This window comes from Heliangelus exortis, chromosome 7 (assembly GCF_036169615.1).
Source record: "Heliangelus exortis chromosome 7, bHelExo1.hap1, whole genome shotgun sequence".
Taxonomy (NCBI): Eukaryota; Metazoa; Chordata; class Aves; order Apodiformes; family Trochilidae; genus Heliangelus; species Heliangelus exortis.
Window position 1 is genome coordinate 665,244 of NC_092428.1, and position 15,143 is coordinate 680,386.

The 15,143-nt window shown below is 57.6% G+C and overlaps 2 protein-coding genes across 10 annotated transcripts in view; both read right to left on the reverse strand.

Annotated features, from left to right (window-relative positions):
* Positions 1 to 83: 83 nt before the first annotated feature.
* On the reverse strand, positions 84 to 6,862 carry TMEM150A (transmembrane protein 150A). Of its 2 annotated transcripts, none has more exons than XM_071748150.1 (7): positions 6,584 to 6,862; positions 5,292 to 5,339; positions 2,904 to 2,975; positions 2,696 to 2,763; positions 2,491 to 2,618; positions 1,910 to 2,009; positions 84 to 1,259 (listed from the first exon to the last, which is right to left on the reverse strand). In XM_071748150.1, the coding sequence occupies exons 1-7, from the start codon at positions 6,661 to 6,663 to the stop codon at positions 1,015 to 1,017; spliced, it is 741 nt and encodes a 246-aa protein (XP_071604251.1). In that variant the 5' UTR covers positions 6,664 to 6,862; the 3' UTR covers positions 84 to 1,014. The 2 variants fall into 2 exon arrangements, with proteins under 2 accessions (XP_071604251.1, XP_071604250.1); XM_071748149.1 differs by having other exon boundaries at positions 1,910 to 2,087; positions 6,584 to 6,825.
* A 2,158-nt stretch (positions 6,863 to 9,020) lies between these two features.
* Positions 9,021 to 15,143, reverse strand: part of GBF1 (golgi brefeldin A resistant guanine nucleotide exchange factor 1) — an 80,356-nt gene continuing 74,233 nt past the window's right edge. For 5 of the 8 annotated variants that reach the window (XM_071748002.1, XM_071748000.1, XM_071748001.1 and 2 more), the window contains 9 exons: positions 14,640 to 14,886; positions 13,997 to 14,196; positions 13,188 to 13,338; positions 12,711 to 12,841; positions 12,274 to 12,375; positions 11,620 to 11,733; positions 11,238 to 11,415; positions 10,931 to 11,068; positions 9,021 to 10,620 (listed from right to left, as the gene is read on the reverse strand). In XM_071748002.1, the coding sequence (XP_071604103.1) occupies positions 10,334 to 10,620; positions 10,931 to 11,068; positions 11,238 to 11,415; positions 11,620 to 11,733; positions 12,274 to 12,375; positions 12,711 to 12,841; positions 13,188 to 13,338; positions 13,997 to 14,196; positions 14,640 to 14,886 (1,548 nt within the window). In that variant the 3' untranslated portion in view covers positions 9,021 to 10,333. The remainder of the gene's footprint in view (positions 10,621 to 10,930; positions 11,069 to 11,237; positions 11,416 to 11,619; positions 11,734 to 12,273; positions 12,376 to 12,710; positions 12,842 to 13,187; positions 13,339 to 13,996; positions 14,197 to 14,639; positions 14,887 to 15,143) is intronic. The other 3 variants (XM_071748003.1, XM_071748005.1, XM_071747998.1) reach the window with 1 other exon arrangement.

Here is a 15,143-nt window from a genome sequence, read left to right on the forward strand (position 1 = left end):
TGTGTCCCCTGGGACCCCCTGTCCCCATCCCTTTGGACCCAGTCACTACCCCAGCACTGCCGGGAAGGAGGCTCTGCCTCACCTTCTGCTGGTTTTCACTTTTATTATTGTAAATTCACTGTTCTCTCTTTTTATATATATATACATATATGTGTGTATATATATATATATATTTAAACATATATTAGATATAAAAGTCAGAAATGCTCCTCTTCCAACTACATATACTGGTGGGTTTATGGGACAGGGTGGGCAAACCAGGCAGCCTGACCTGATTGACACACACCACAGCAGCAAACGCCCCTCTGCAGGGACAAGGGAAAATTCATATACATATATGCATGTATATATATATAAAGTAAATCTGCATATACACTCACATACACACACACATTCCTCACCTTCCACACTCCCTCTTCTCAGCCAGGGCCACCCCAGGCTGGGGATGAACAGCCAGGAAGGGATTTGGGAGTCCCAGCAGAACGGGGAGATAAGGCTGGGGCAGAGAGGCTGCCTGGGGGGACAGCCCTGCAGGGGACATCCACCCCTCTGAAGGCACCATCCCTGCAGGACATCCCCGATGTGGGGGTAAAATCCACCTCCTGACCCAGCTGACTGACAGCCAGCACGGGAAGACTGCGGCCCTAGAGGTGAAACCCAGCTCAGCAATCCTCCTCCAAGCTGGAAAAAATGTGGGAAGTTTTGGACACAGAGGCACGGAAAGCCCCGAGCAGCCAGAGCCCTGGCTGGGGGGGCCAGCATGGTCTCCCCCATCAGCCTGCAGCAGCACAAGGCACTACCTGCCCCCCCCCCCATCTGAGACCCCCTTGGGGCACGCAGGCAGGGACAGACCCCCAAGGAGCACCCACCAGGAGGGGTGGGCAGCACATGGCCACAGAGACCCCCCAGAAGCAGCCAGGATCTCAAAGACATTCGGGGCTCAGGAGGAGTCGCTGGCAGAGCCTGATTTTGGGGTCCCCACCCTGAGTCTTGAGGCCACCCCCAAAAAGGGGGTCAGGCCATGGCCAGGCCCTCGGCCAGGCTGTGGATGTGGGCTGTGCTGGACACGCTGCTCTCCCCTTTGTAACTTTTGGGGGCCCGGCTGGCTTTCAGCAGGACCAGAAAGGTGTCTGTGGAGATGGCCCCAAACTCAAAGGTGAAGGTGCCATAGAAGACCAGGACGTCGATGATGAACACCCACTCGCAGAGGGCAGCCACGTGCTGCAGCACAAAGCTCTCCTGGATGAAGAACACACCACCTGAGGGCATCCCTGTCAAGGAAAGCACAGCCAGACCCCAAACACCCCATGGAGGACCCCGTCCCACTGCCACTGGGGTGGCTGTGAGCAGCCCTCCTCTGCAGCAGACACCATCACCCCTGCAAGCAGGGAACCCCCCGTGCTTCCCCCAGCCCCAGGAGGGCCCTGGCACAGGTGAGGTGGTGGCAGGTGTTCCCAACAAGCCTCAGTCAGCCACTGATGCCAGGCAGGGATTCACTGAAAAGTGAAAATGGGGTGTGGGGGACTCAAGCTGCAGCTCTCAGGGCAAGCCAGGTGCCCACCCTCCCCATATCCCTCAAACCCTGCTGACCCTCCTCATCCTCCCGTGGGATGCACCCCAGAGAGAGGTCCTGCTGCCTCTGCTCCAGGTCCTACCACTGCCACAGTTTCTTGATGCTTCTCCCATCCCCTCTGGGATCTCGAGGGAAACCAGAGCCACCCGGGTGAGGGGAGAAGGCAGGTACATCACCCAGCCTCCAGGAGAAGCCTCCAGCAGCACTCTGGCTTTCTGCCAAGGTCTGGCAGTGCCAGAGGGAAAGGAGCTGTGTGGGTCAGAACCCTCTGCTCACTGCCCCCGTCCCACCAGGAGAGGTCCCGGGCACCAGTCCTGTGCCCCTCCATAAGGATACTGAAGACGAGGGTGATGAAGGCCACGGTGGTGAGGATGCTCCGTAAGTGTCCGGTCCAGTACTGCCCGCGGGTTCTGGCCATGCGGTAGGTGAGGACGGACTGCAGGAGCAGGAACAACATGCTGGTGGGAAAGGCCACCCCCGCCCCGATGTAGTGAAGCACCTTGGCGTGATCCACCTGGGGAGGAGAGACCTTCAGACCCTGCCCTGGGGGTGGCTCCGGGCAGTGCTGGGCGTGGGTTCGGGCAGTGCCGGGGGTGGGTTCGATCAGTGCTGGGGGTGGGTTCGGGCAGTGCCGGGGGTGGGTTCGGGCAGTGCCGGGGGTGGCTCCGGGCAGTGCCGGGGGTGGCTCCGGGCAGTGCCGGGGGTGGGTCCGGGCAGCCCATCCCCCGCCCAGCTCCTGGCCAAAGGGTGGATTTGGCCCTACCAGCGGCTGCTGCTGCCGGGATCTCAAAGCGCTTCTGTTTCCCTCACCCAAAGCAAAACCACCACTCCAAATCCTACCCCACCAAGCGCCTCCCCGGCTCCAGCCACGGCCCCTTCCCCTCTTCCCCCGTCCCCAGGCACCCCCTGAGCCTTACCTGGAAGTTGCCGACCATGGTGAGGCCGGCAGCACAGACCCAGCCGGTGGCCAGCCCCAGGGTGTTGAGGAGGGAGGGTCCCAGGCGCTCCAGGAGGTGGGCGTAGCGCAGCAGCCCCACCAGGATGACTGCGGGGGGAAGCACAGCCCCATCGCACACTGCCCACCCCACACCTCCCCTAAACCCCCCACCCCCGGGCACTTACCCATGAAGGAGCCCAGGCTGCAGATGAGGCTGAAGAAGCAGCTCTCGGGGGGCAGGGTGCCACACTTGCTGCAGGGACAAGGACAGCCCTCAGCAGGGGGACACAGGGGGGCAGCTCTTAGCCCCCTCCCCAGGGCACCCTCCTGGGTTGTCCCAGGGGGGCTCTCCGAGCAGCTCTGACCCATAACATCCCCCCTGCAGCTCCTCACCTGACCAGAGGGATGTGGTCCAGTGTGCAGCAGGAACCAGGGCCATCAACCCCGCAGGACTGGTTGTAATTCCTGCGGGAAAGGAAGGGAAGGGCTGGGAGAGCCTTGCTGCTGCCCGGGACCCTCCTGCCCCCTGCCCCTGCAAGGGCAGCAGAGCGAGGACAGGGGATGTGCCTGCACCCTGGGGACAAGCATCCAGAGGGTCCCCTGGGAGCATCACCCACAGCCCGTCCCCTGCCTGCTGCCTTTGCTGCCCACCCCAGGCCCTGCCTGCCAGGGAGAGGCCACAGTGGGGCCGGGGTGCTGTGCATGGGGGTCCCCACAGCCCCGTGCTCCGGGCAGGAGCAGGAAAACCCAGATGCCAGGTGTGGGGTGGGCGGAACCGGGCAGGCAGCCGCTGGCAGCTCCGGGCTTGCATGCACGGGACTGGCGGGAATGGGATGGGAACGCCCGGCCCTGAACACCCCGGGGCAGTGCCACCCCACCTGGGGGGACACCACAGCTGCAAGTCCCCAGCCTGACCCCCCGGAGCCAGGTACAGCCCCAGCATATCCCTCCGGGACCCCCTGAGCACCCCCCGGGGGACCCAGAGCTCTTCTCAGCCCCAGACCTTCCTGTGCCCCTGCAGCCATCTCCAAATTCCCCGCGCAGCAAGCACAGGGTTAAAAGGGCCTTTCTGGAGAGGGCTGGGCTGGGTGTTTTTTCAGCCTCCGCATTTACTGGTGGCTTTGTTTTCCAGCCACCAAACCCCAGTGAGGCGTGGAGCCCCACAGCCTCCTCAAGGGTTGCTCGTGGGGCTGTGTTTGGTTTGGGAGGTTTTGGGTTTGTTGTTGTTTTTTGTGTTTTTTTAAGTATTATTATTTTGTTTAAAGCAAGCAGCTCGAGGCTGGGAAGCATTATTCATCATTAAGGGCTGTCTGTGTTGAGGAGACAGCCCGGCACACACATTCTTCCCAGGGCAGAAGCAGCCATCAGGCAGGAAATGGCAGCGGGGTTGTTTTTTTTCTCCCCCCCCCCCCCCTCTTCTTCAAACACTCCAGCAAGAATTAAACTAACGTGGATTTTTCTGGGCGGATTTTTAAGGAGACACAAGAAGCCAGAACCCCCGCAGAAGACACAGCCAAGGCAGCACACAGAGCTGTTTTCCCAGCCCTCGCCTCTCCCGGGTCCCTCATCCCAGGGTGCTGCAGGCAGCGCTGCCGCGGGGTGGCCGGGTGCCACGGGGCCATCCCATCCCCCGGGCACTGCCAGATTTAGCCTCCAGCAAGCAAGCTCCAGCCTTTTCCATGGAGACACAAGGGCCTCTGTAATTGACTGACCACTTATTTTAATACTTTCGCCACGCTGTGGCTTTTTGGGTTGTTTTTTTTCTTTTTTTTTTTTTTCCATGGCCTCCTTCTCCCTCCCTCCCTGTCCCGGCTTGCAGCAGGGCTGGACCATTCACCCGAGCTGTAACCACCGGTGGGACAGGGTGGAGAGGGAGGGAGGGAGGGAGGAAAAGGGAGAGGAAAGGAGGGAGAGAAGAAGGGAGGGAATGAGGAAGGAAAAGAGGAAGAGAAGAAGGGAGGGAAGGAGGGAGGGGAGGAGGGAGGGGAGGAGGGTGAAAGGGAGGAAAGGAGGGAGGAAAAGAGGGAGGAAAAGAGGGAGGAAAAGAGGGAGGAAAAGAGGGAGGAAAAAGGAGAGGAAGGGAGGGAGGAAAAAGGAGAGGAAGGGAGGGAGGAAAAAGGAGAGGAAAGGAGGCAGGGAAGCTGGGAGAGAAGGGACAGAAAGAGGGAGGGAGGGAAAGAGGGAGGGAGGGAAGAAGGGACAGAAGAAAGGAGGAAAGGAGAGGGGAAAAGGGAGAGGAAAGGAGGAAGGGAGGGTGTCTTTCAATAACCCTGCTCCTTGAACCCCCAAGCAGCTCTGCTCCCCAAAGCCACTGGCGGGCCGGAGAGGCAGAGCCCCGGGGTGACTGCACCCCACCACCACCACACCTCCCAGAGGAGAAGCTGGCTCTGTGCCCCACTCAGTGCTCTCTACCACCTCAGCCCCCTTCCCGGGGCTTGGAGCAACTCAGGCTGTTGGGAGGTGTCCCTGCCCATGCAGGGGGTGATGTTTGCTGAGCCTTAAGGGCCCTTCACACCCAAACCATGCCATAATCCTGTGATTCTTCCAGGCCAGCCTGAGACTGGTGCCTGGGACCTCTCCTGGTGGGGTGGGAGCAGTGAGCAGAGGGCTCTGCCCCTCCTTTCAGCAGGGGGATGGTGCAGGGGGTTCTCAGCTGCCCTATGGGCTGTCAGGACACTGCACAGTGAAAACAAGATGGGTCTGGAAGGGGGTTTGGCATTAGCAGGGTCTGTAACAGAGCCAGTCCTTGGTGAAGCACCCACCCCCATCCTCAGGCCTTACCAGTTGTGAACGGGGCAGATGTGGTTGTTGGAGAGTGCCATGGCATACCTGGAGGAGAGAGAGACCACAACAGGGATTCCCACAGCCACCCACCTCCCTGCATCCCTGCTCCCAGCTCGAAGGAGTCTGGGAAAGCAGTGGGTGCCCTGGCTTTGGGCAGATCAGCTCCATCAGGAGGTTTACACCGAGGTCAGCATGACAAAGGGTTCAGGGCACCATCCCACCAGCTCCAGAGGTGTCTCAGCCCCATGGCCCACCCCCCCCCGGGGCAGTGAGGAGCCCTCCCACCCATCAGCATCTCTGCATAAACAGCTCAGGTTAAAAATAGGTAAGAAAACACCTCAGCTGCCAGGGATGGACCCCAAACAGCCAGGCTCTGAAAAGGACAATCCTGGCAGAGAGAGAGGCACCAGGACAAAGAACAGGACAGCTCTGGGGGAAGCAAGGGGCAGGGCTGCCCACCAAGGGCATCACCCCCCCATCCCAGACCCCTCACCCAGCCCCTCCCCATGGTGCCCCCCTGCCACTGCCCTGGTGACCAACATGCTGTCCCCCCGGGCAGGACGTGTTTGGTGCCAGGAAAAGGGCCTGGGATGCCCCCTCCCAGGGCAGCTCTGGCTGTGAGGGCCACAAGCAGCATCTCCCACCTGTGCTGCTTTGAGCTGGAGGGGAATCTGCTCCCCAGGGTCACCCACGGGAGATGGCCAAGGCTTTGGTGAGGCGTTCAGGGGGAAAATCTGGATCATGAGTGCCCTGCACCAGCGTCAGAATTTGTTTTTGTTGTGAAGGAGGATGGGGATACCCCAGGAATGAAGCTCTCAAAGTGAGCTCTGTGGGATAGGATGCGTTTGCTCCACCCCACACCCCAAAGAGTCCCCATCACCTACGGCGGGGCTACCTTTGGGTAAAAGCCCCCCACCCAGTGCCCCACCACCCACCCCTGCACAGGGGGGGCTGGCGGCTGAGCACCCTCAAGCCTGAGTGAACGACCACCTGAGCTCCCGGGTCGGGCTGGTGACACAGCCTCTGCCCGCAGCACAGGGCACAAACAGTCCCGGCACTCCCACCACCCCCTCGGGGCCCGGGACGGGTGCCCATGTGCCACCAACCCTGGCGCTGCAGGCCCGGGGCTGGTGGCATCAACCCCAGGGCTGTCCCCTGCCACCGAACGGGGACGGGGAGGTGCGGGAACAACCGAGTGCGCACAAGTGCAAAGCCCCCTGTCCCCCCCCTCGCCACGGAACCGGTCCCGCAGCCTCCCCCGGCCCCGGTCCCGCTGGTCCCGGACTCACACGATCCACATGCCGGTAATGGTGAAGGCGGGCAGGGTGACGGGCAGGATCCCCCAGGCCGGCATCCTGGGGCCGGGCATGCCCCCGCCGGGCCAGGGGCGAGCGGGGCCGCCGGGGGGAACCTCCCCGTTGCCTCCTGCTGCCGGGTGGAGCCGAGCCGGGCCGGGCCGGGCGAGCCCAGCCCCGCCCCACGGGTCCCGCTGTGGGGGCAGAGCCCGCCCCGTCCGGGGGGAGCGGGGGCGGCCCCGGGCGCCACGTGGCGGTGCCGGCCCGGGGGGAGCGGCGGAGCCTTCCCACGGGGGGAGCGGCGGAACCTTCCCCACGGCCGAACCGGGGAGCGGCACCCGCCCCCTCCCGGCCCCCCTGTGCCCCCAACACCCGCCCGGGCCGGGACACCAGAGATTGCTCAGTCCCCGCGTCTTCCGAGGGGGAAGGACCGTGGGCTCAGCCCTCCCTCCCTCCCTGCATCCCTCCCTGGGGCCGGGCTCGGCGGGCACCCCGCTGCTGGCTGCTGTTCCCCATCTCCTGGGGACCGGGACACTGCACAGAGCCACCACCCCTCCCACCAGCTCCCATTCGCCTCCCCTCACCTCTCCTTCCCCAGACGCTTTCTACAAACGATTTGAGTTTAGTAGCCACCCACCAACCCTGATGGCCCGGACAAATTTTTTTTTTTTTTTTTTCTTACTTAGAAGTCTTGAAAAGAGACGGAAGCTCTCCAGGTTTGCTGGGCAGAGCAGCCGGGCTGCAGCGAGCCCACGGGGCGAGTGGCACAAACGCCACCCGAGGGGACAAAGGAGGGGGCAGAGGACAGCCCCGGCTCCCTAACAAGCAGAGGGGTTTGCAGAGGAACTGCTGGAATTTCAAGGAGTGAGGGTAACTTCTGAAAAAGCCATCTCGCTGGTGGAAGATCCTGCACGGGAATCTCACCTGCAGACCAGGTCTTTAAGTGCGCTCAGCTTCAATTTAAAAATTAAAAAATTGAACCTGAAAAGCAGCGATGCTTCAGCTTCACTCCCAGGTTTATGTTTTGCAGCCAGGGCTTCTCCTCACCACAGAACAAAGAGAAGCAAAACACCAACAAGCAGAACACCAATTGCTCAGTAACCTGTCCTCCTGCCACAGGCTACATCCCAATACTCATCCAGTTTCAGCAGGGGAAGCCTTACCATGAGATAAGATAAGCCAAGCTCTGGTGAGGTCTGTCCAAGAGAGAGGGGAATGGAGTCAGACCTGTAAAAATGAGAAGTCCCAAGAAAAAGTCTGAGAAGTCCCCAGAAAAAGTGTCTGCAGGGCAGACCCGAAGGCTGGTGCTGTCAGCACCACTCCTGACCTGCTGGCAGCAGGACTGTCTCAGGTGATTTGAGTTACAAATAAAGAGATTTCTTGACAAAAACACCCATCACAGCACGTGCTACCTGCCAGTCGATTCTGATCTCCTCTCCCCATTATTTTTCTCTGTAACACAACAAACCTTGCTATTGCAAAATCCAAACAACATCCAAAGACATTCTTTCTGGTTTTCCAGCCCGATCCTATTTACAGACTGGGGAAAACTGTTTAAGCTGCAGTTCTGTCTTTCCAGTCCACATTCTTTCCATTCCAGCCCCGCTTCCTGCGGTTTTCCTCGGGTGCCTTTTGCTTCACACCACAATCCTCTGAACTGGAATTCAAACCTCTGGCAGAAACTGGGTTTGCAAACACAGCTTAAAACAGAGCATCCCCCAAACAACCCTCTGAAGGCAGCAGCAAGAAAGGGGGCACTGCCAGGAGCTGACACCTCCCCAAGAAGTGGCAGGACTGCCCCGGGGGTCAGTGCTGACATCCAGGCACTTGACCACTCCATCTGGCAAGGAGTTAATACTCTGAAGGGTTCTGCAGGCAGCTTGGAGGGGCAGCTCAGAGAAACAGAGCTGTAAACAGGAGTGAGGAGCTGGAAATACAAGGCAGAGAAGCAGGCTGGATACACAGAAGGGCCACGGGCAGTGCAAGGATTCAAATAAATGAAGGAAAACACCTCAAAGCTGGAAGGACACACTGGAAGTAGCAGAGGGTGGAGAAGGCTGCAGCAGTGAGAATATTCCAGTGGAAATGGGAACAAGACTTTCCCAGTATGTGCATTACTCTTCTGTGATGCAGTATTTAGAGCTTTGCTCATGCAATTTAAAGAAACTCTGGGTTTTTGAGCCCCTTATCAAGACCCTAGGAGTCTCTTGGAGTCCCTGGGAGAGGGAAGGCATGGGTGCTGCCATGGCACCACATGGATCTTCCCACAGGACAGAGTGGAAAAAACAGGAGGGAAATACACATGGCTGTCCCTATCTCACAGGATATGGAGCCCAGGATCCCTCGTGCCCTCTCCAAACCTGAGTCCTGTCAGTGGAAACAAGGATTTCCCACAGAATCACGATGGAAAAGGAGGGCAAACACTGGAGCATTCATTTACAGGATATATTTATTACACTGTAAAAAGTCCATTGGATCTGTAGCCATTCACTCTCTATGTACACTGGTTGTGCTCCCACCCCAAGCAGAGGTTCCTCTCTGTAGGGTATACGCTGGGTTAGAGTCATGCTCATGCCCCCCCAGCCACCAGTGGGATTTCCAAGATTGCTATTATTGATATTTTTGATATTACTGATAATTTAGCCAACTAATCGAGAGAGGAGGAAGAACAGAGATGCAGTGCATGCCAGGCAGCCAGCTCTGCTCTGGGGGTGAGGGCAGGGAAGCACAGGACATCCTTGCTGCAAGGCAGAAGCACAAGAATGACTGCCAGGGCCTCAGCTGCAGGGGCCTTCCAGGTGGAGGAGGAGGCAGGCTCCCAGCAACTGGAAGATGCAGGAAGGTGGAATCTCTGCAGAGCTTCCAGGAGAAAGCCCAGCAGGAATGGGGCTGGTCACCAGGAGGCCAGTGCAGGCAGTGGGGGACTGACTGCTGTGCAGGCTCCCAAGTGGCTCCCCAAGCCCTGTTTGAGATGGCCAGAGTGCTCTGCTCTCAGCTCATGGGACTCTGCATTTCCCAGAGCCTTCTGGATTTGTCCCCTCCAGCCAGGAAGCCTGACTGCATTCACAGAAGGAGGGGGGACAGCAGTGTTGCCCCTGCCAGGCCCCCCCTGCTCCCTTACCTGGCACAGGGACTGCTGTGCCCCATGTTGGAGAAGGTGGTGACACGTGGTGACAGCAGACAAGAAGCCCTGCACAGCAAGCTGGGAGCTGCACTGTAAGCAATCCACATTTCTACACAAAATTCTCAACCTGCTGAACCCAGGCATGCCCAGAGCCCAAACAAAGCAGTGCGACCAGAAGCACGGGCAGGAAAGCCAGGGAGCAGCTGGGGAATTGTTCAGGGGCTGGGCTGGGTGAGCTGAGAGGCAGCCCTGTGCTGACAGCCCCTCTCTGCTGTGACCTCTAAGAGCTTTCCCTCTTCACCAGATGAACTGGTGGCAGCTTGGTCCCAGGCTGCTGGCTGCAGGTGTTGCCTGGCCCCTGAGGTTGTGAAGGCAGGAGGGAGTCTGGTCAGTGGAACCAGGCACCCTTCCAAGAAGACTGGGATTTCTAGGTGGGTTTCTAGGTAGTTGCCCCAAGAAAGGAGCAGAATGTGACGTGCTCCAGGGGAATTGTGGCAGCAGCCCTTCTGCTCAGGTCAGCATCATCTTCTAAAACAAACCTGCCCCCTACCAGAGAACATTTGGCCAGCACCCTCCACCCACAGAGCTTCCTCAGCAGATGCTTCTCAGACACCCTCAAACTAATTGACTTCAGAGGTTGTCATGGGATCAGAGGGCCGTGGAGTAGCTAAGAGGGGAACAGGAGAGGTGGCTTCAATGAGGGCTGGGTTGAGAATGATTGGCAGAGTCATAGGTGGCACCCCAACCTGCAGGGGGGAGGCGAGGGGCTGCAGGATGAGTGGTGGCTGTGCTGTCGTGGGAGGTATGTCTGTAACAGGGCTTGTCCTTGCTGGAGCTGCTGCAGGGAAAGGAGGAGAGGCAGAGGTGCTGATGCTGGGTGAGGCAGGTGCTGTGGCTCTCTCAGACTCTGGGAAAAAGGAAGAGACAAAATACATCCTTACACAGGCCCTGACAAACTCACCTTTCAGAGCAAAGCTAAGCGGGGCTGAAAATCAACTCAGGGGCCTTTTCAGAGTTGCTGCTTCCACTTCCAAACCAGGCTCCGAGGAGCAGGTGCCCCAACCTCTGCCCACCCCAGCAACCTCAGCAAAAAGCTCACAACCTATCCATTTGGAAGCACAACAGTTCCACACCACCACTGGAGTTCATGCTAAGCCCAAGAAAAAGGAGATCTATGCTGGGAAAGATGACTCCAGAAAGAAGAAAATGGGACTCACCGGTGGCACCCAGTTCAGAGGGCCTCTCCAAAGGAGCCAGGTGGGTGGCTGGTCTCACATCCCCTGCAGGTGAAGGGGGCAGGGCAGACACTATTGACTTCTGGTGCTGCTGCTCCATTGGTATGCTGGGGACAGGATCTGGGGAGACAAAACAAGCAGTGAGCCCACACACCAGTTTGTTCACCTCCTCCTTGTGCCAAGCCCCACAGCCTCCTGCACCTATCATTTCCTCAGCACCCGGCACTGGATGAAGGTGCAAGCACTGGGTCCAAGACCCCTTTTCTTGAGGTGTCTCATCCCCCTGTACCTGGGATGACTGCCTGTTTGAAGAGCTCATCCCTCAGCCTGGGCAGGAAGCAGTCAATGCGCTCCCAGGTGATCTCCCAGAGGTCTGAGTACCCCGTCCGTGAGTCTGCGCTGTGGAATATCCCAGCAGTGTCCATCACAAGCAGCATGTTCTTCAGAGACTCTGGGATGGCCTCCAGCTGGAATCAGAGACACAGAGAATGGACCTAGAGCCACGAGCAGAAGCTCAAAGTGCTTTGGGAACGGAGGCCAAGGGGAGAGCCAGAGGAACAAAAGGGTTTTGGAAGGATTCAGAGGTTAAAACAACAAACCCGTTGAGTTTAGGCAGTGAAAACTGATGAGTGGTTGATCAAAGCACTGCCCCAGCACTTCCAGCACCTTACCAGTAAATCACTGGAGCCAGCATGCATGTATTTGTCCATAAAGTCCAGGATTGTCAGCCACAGGGCAGCGAAGGTGGTCAGTGAGAGCAGTGGGGAGAGATGCTGTAGGAACACCTAGGAACAAGCAAACCACAACTGCTGTCAGCAGGCAGGCTGAGGACTGCTGCTCACAGCTGGACAAGCCAGCCCTGCAAATCTGGAATTCCTCCTCCTTGTGGCAGGCCAGGAGCATGCACAGGCCCTGCCTGAGGATGCCAGAGGCCTCCACTCTTTTCACTCCTCATGCAGAGGAGTGGATCTTGACTCCTTTGCATGAGGCCTCTGCAGTCTGCATTCCCATGCCTGCCAGCCACTCCAGGCTCTCTGCCTCAGGTCAGTGCTATCAGCCCTGCATCACCACTACAACAGACTGTCTTCAACTAATGCTGGGGGAAATACTCCTCTCTCCACCCTTCCTAAAGTCACAAACTCCTCCCTGGCTTTTCCAAAAGTCAGGATCATCATGGAGACAGCTCTGGAAAGAAAGCAGTGGAGAAGCCCAGCACTGAAGACAGGCAAACTAACAAACTGACACCAGATCAGATGCTGAGGAGCTAATGAAGCAAAACCACTTTAGTTTTCTTCAGGCAGATGTTTTCCCCTGAGCATGCTCACCTTGGAGAGTAGTGTTGAGGCTCTCATCCTGGTTTCTTCCATCCCACCCACATCAGCTGGGCTGATGTTCTCCAGCAGCTTGGTTAGCAGAGGGAACAGCACCTGTTGGAGCAGACACATTCATGTTTCAGAGCTGGACAATGACTGAGGAGGTTGGCACAGACAGCCTTGCAGGAAGGAAATGGCTTTTGGGACTGGTGGCTTCTAGGCAGAGAGCATGGGAGAAGCAATGGGAAGTGGCAAGGAGTGGATTCATTCTGATATCCCAAGAGGCTTGGTCAGAAGCCTAAGGAGAGAGAAACTTCTGACAGGAAGAGCAGGGAACACCTTGTTTGTTGGGCTGAAGAAGCTGAAGAAGCCAGTGCTGCCACCCTCACAGCTTTTCTCTTCATGACAAGTCTGTCCTGCCCACCTGCCCAGCCCAGGCAGAAGGTTACCTTGTTGAAGCAGGACTCCCATTCCAAGGCATCCAGGGCCTGCAGGTCATGTACCAGGAGGGCACGCTGCAGGTAGGTGAGGGCCTGCATCCGTACCTGGCGTCGGGCATCACAGCACAGCCAGGCTATACCTGCAAGAGAGGGAATCAGGCAAAGGAAGAGTCACATCCCCACTGCCCCAGGCTAGGCTGGAAAGTCTGCTGAAGATCAAAAGCTCTCTGAGGGGAAAAATAAAAAATCTGAATTCTATTTGTGTTGCAGGCCACAAACTGGGAAGCTCCTGCTAGGTCCAGAAGCAAGCTGGCAGCTAAAGGTACCTTTCTGGATCTGATTTAAGGATTTTTTTTACTACAGCACACCCTAAAAACAACCTCTGCCTGCTTTCTGCAGTTAGTGCTTGGCTCCTCAACTCTCCCGAGCGCTGCTGTTACCCTGGAAGTGTTTCTCCTCACTTTTATCCCAAGGGAATGGCTTTACCCTGTAGCAGAGGACACCAACAGTTGGACCAGAGTGTCCGGGAATCTGCTTGGATCTTCCTCCCTGCTGTCTCCAGGTGGCGTTGCTCCTCTGCCCAGGAGCTGTAGATGGTGGCTGCTCGTGTGTGCAAGGTGTGCATGAGGTCCAGGAGCTGCAAGTCAAGCATCACATTCAGCAACACACAGGATTTAGATTTTCTGAAGGAACCCCTGGTCTCTGCTCTTCCCCAGACCAATGCTGAGAGGCTCACAGCCACTCGAGCCTGCTCCCTGCATGTCCATAACCATGCTCAGCTGAGGGGATGGTGCCAGGCCCTGCTGCCTGGGCCTTCCCTGCAGTGCCAGGCATCTTCAGCAAGATTTCTCACTCAACCCCATCTTTGAGGAACAGGATCTCAATCCTGCCAGGAGAAAAAAATGAAGCCTTTTCTGGCACTGAGCATTGACTCTCCCAGGCAGAAAGCCAGTGATTCAGCTGTGCTGTCCAGGGATAACTGCTACATTGCTTTTTTGTTTTTTTTTTGTTTTTTTTAAAATTTCAACAGAAAGGGCATGAAGCACAGGCAAAGCTTCCTCTGGGCAAACGACAGCATTCCAGTCACTTCACTATTGACCTGAGGTCCAACAACCTGACAGTCAGCAGGCCTGTGCCTTCACACCTTCCAAGTACCATCTGGAGAGAGAAATGATGCCCTCATCCCAGCCCCCTGACCCAGGATGCAGCCCCCCTCGTCCCAGGAAGGACCCCAGTGACTCCTTAGCATGGCCCAAGGATGGGAAAGGAGAGGAGGAAATCCTGGCTATACTTACGTCCTGACTAACCTGTAAAGACACAGTGTGGTAGCTGGCAGGGATGCTCTCATCCTCTTCCTCATCACTGTGTGTGTGTGCCTGGTGCTGGCTCAGGGCCCGGGACCGCCGTGTGGAGCTCTCCTTTGGCTTTTTTTTTAACCGGTTGGATTTACTGTCATACCTGTGGCTCTTCCCCCTCTTCTCCTGGGACTTGTAGCCTAGAAAGGCAGCAACATGATTCTCTGCTCTTCAACACACCCAGCAGCCACCTTGTGATATCCCCAGGAGAGGGCCCTGCCCTGTGAAATGACAACTGCCTGCTTGAAGAGGTCACGCAGCACCCCCAAGGAGCAGCCCTCAGCCACAGCTGCTGCTGCTTCCTCCACATCAGCTCCAGACCTCCCCTCCATCCCACAGAAAGGACTAAGAACAAGGATCCAGCAGGATCCAGGATACTTTGTTCACAGCAGACCATTTTCAGGGCTCCAGACCTCCCCTCCATCCCACAGAAAGGACTAAGAACAAGGATCCAGCAGGATCCAGGACACTTTGCTCACAGCAGACCATTTCTGGGGATTGGAGACCTGTTCCCTCACACTGCTGTCTGAGTGACCCCCCCAGTCCAGCCCAGCCCTGCCTGTCATTCCCAGGGCCACCTCACCCCCATTCAGGCTGGCCTCCACGAAGATGCGGATGGTTTTGACACAGAGCTGGAAGTTCTCAGGGGTAACGTGGGCAGCATCCCTCACGATGAAGGACAGGGACTCAACACACTTCATCAGGGACTTGGTGTCGTGGGGACCCAAATCCAGCCCCACAGTCAGGCTGTACTGGTTGACCAGAGGAGATGGCCCCAGCTTGTTGTGTCCAGCAGTGGCCCTGGAGGTGTCGATGTCATCCTTGCCCACCTGCAGGGAGACAGCAAGAGGGTGGTATGGTAGAACATCAGAACCTCATGTGTGTGCTGAAAGGGCCTTTCTTCTGAAGCCATCAGGAACATTCCTGTAGGATCCAGTTCCCTTTCTTTCTCACTTGCATCATAGAATTTGCCTCCAAGCTTCCTCCTCTCCACCTGCACCTCCTCTCCATCCCCTTTTCCATCATCAGCTCATCTCTTTTCTCCTCTCTTACTCTTCCTCTCCCTCCTGCACCACCCTCTGCCCAC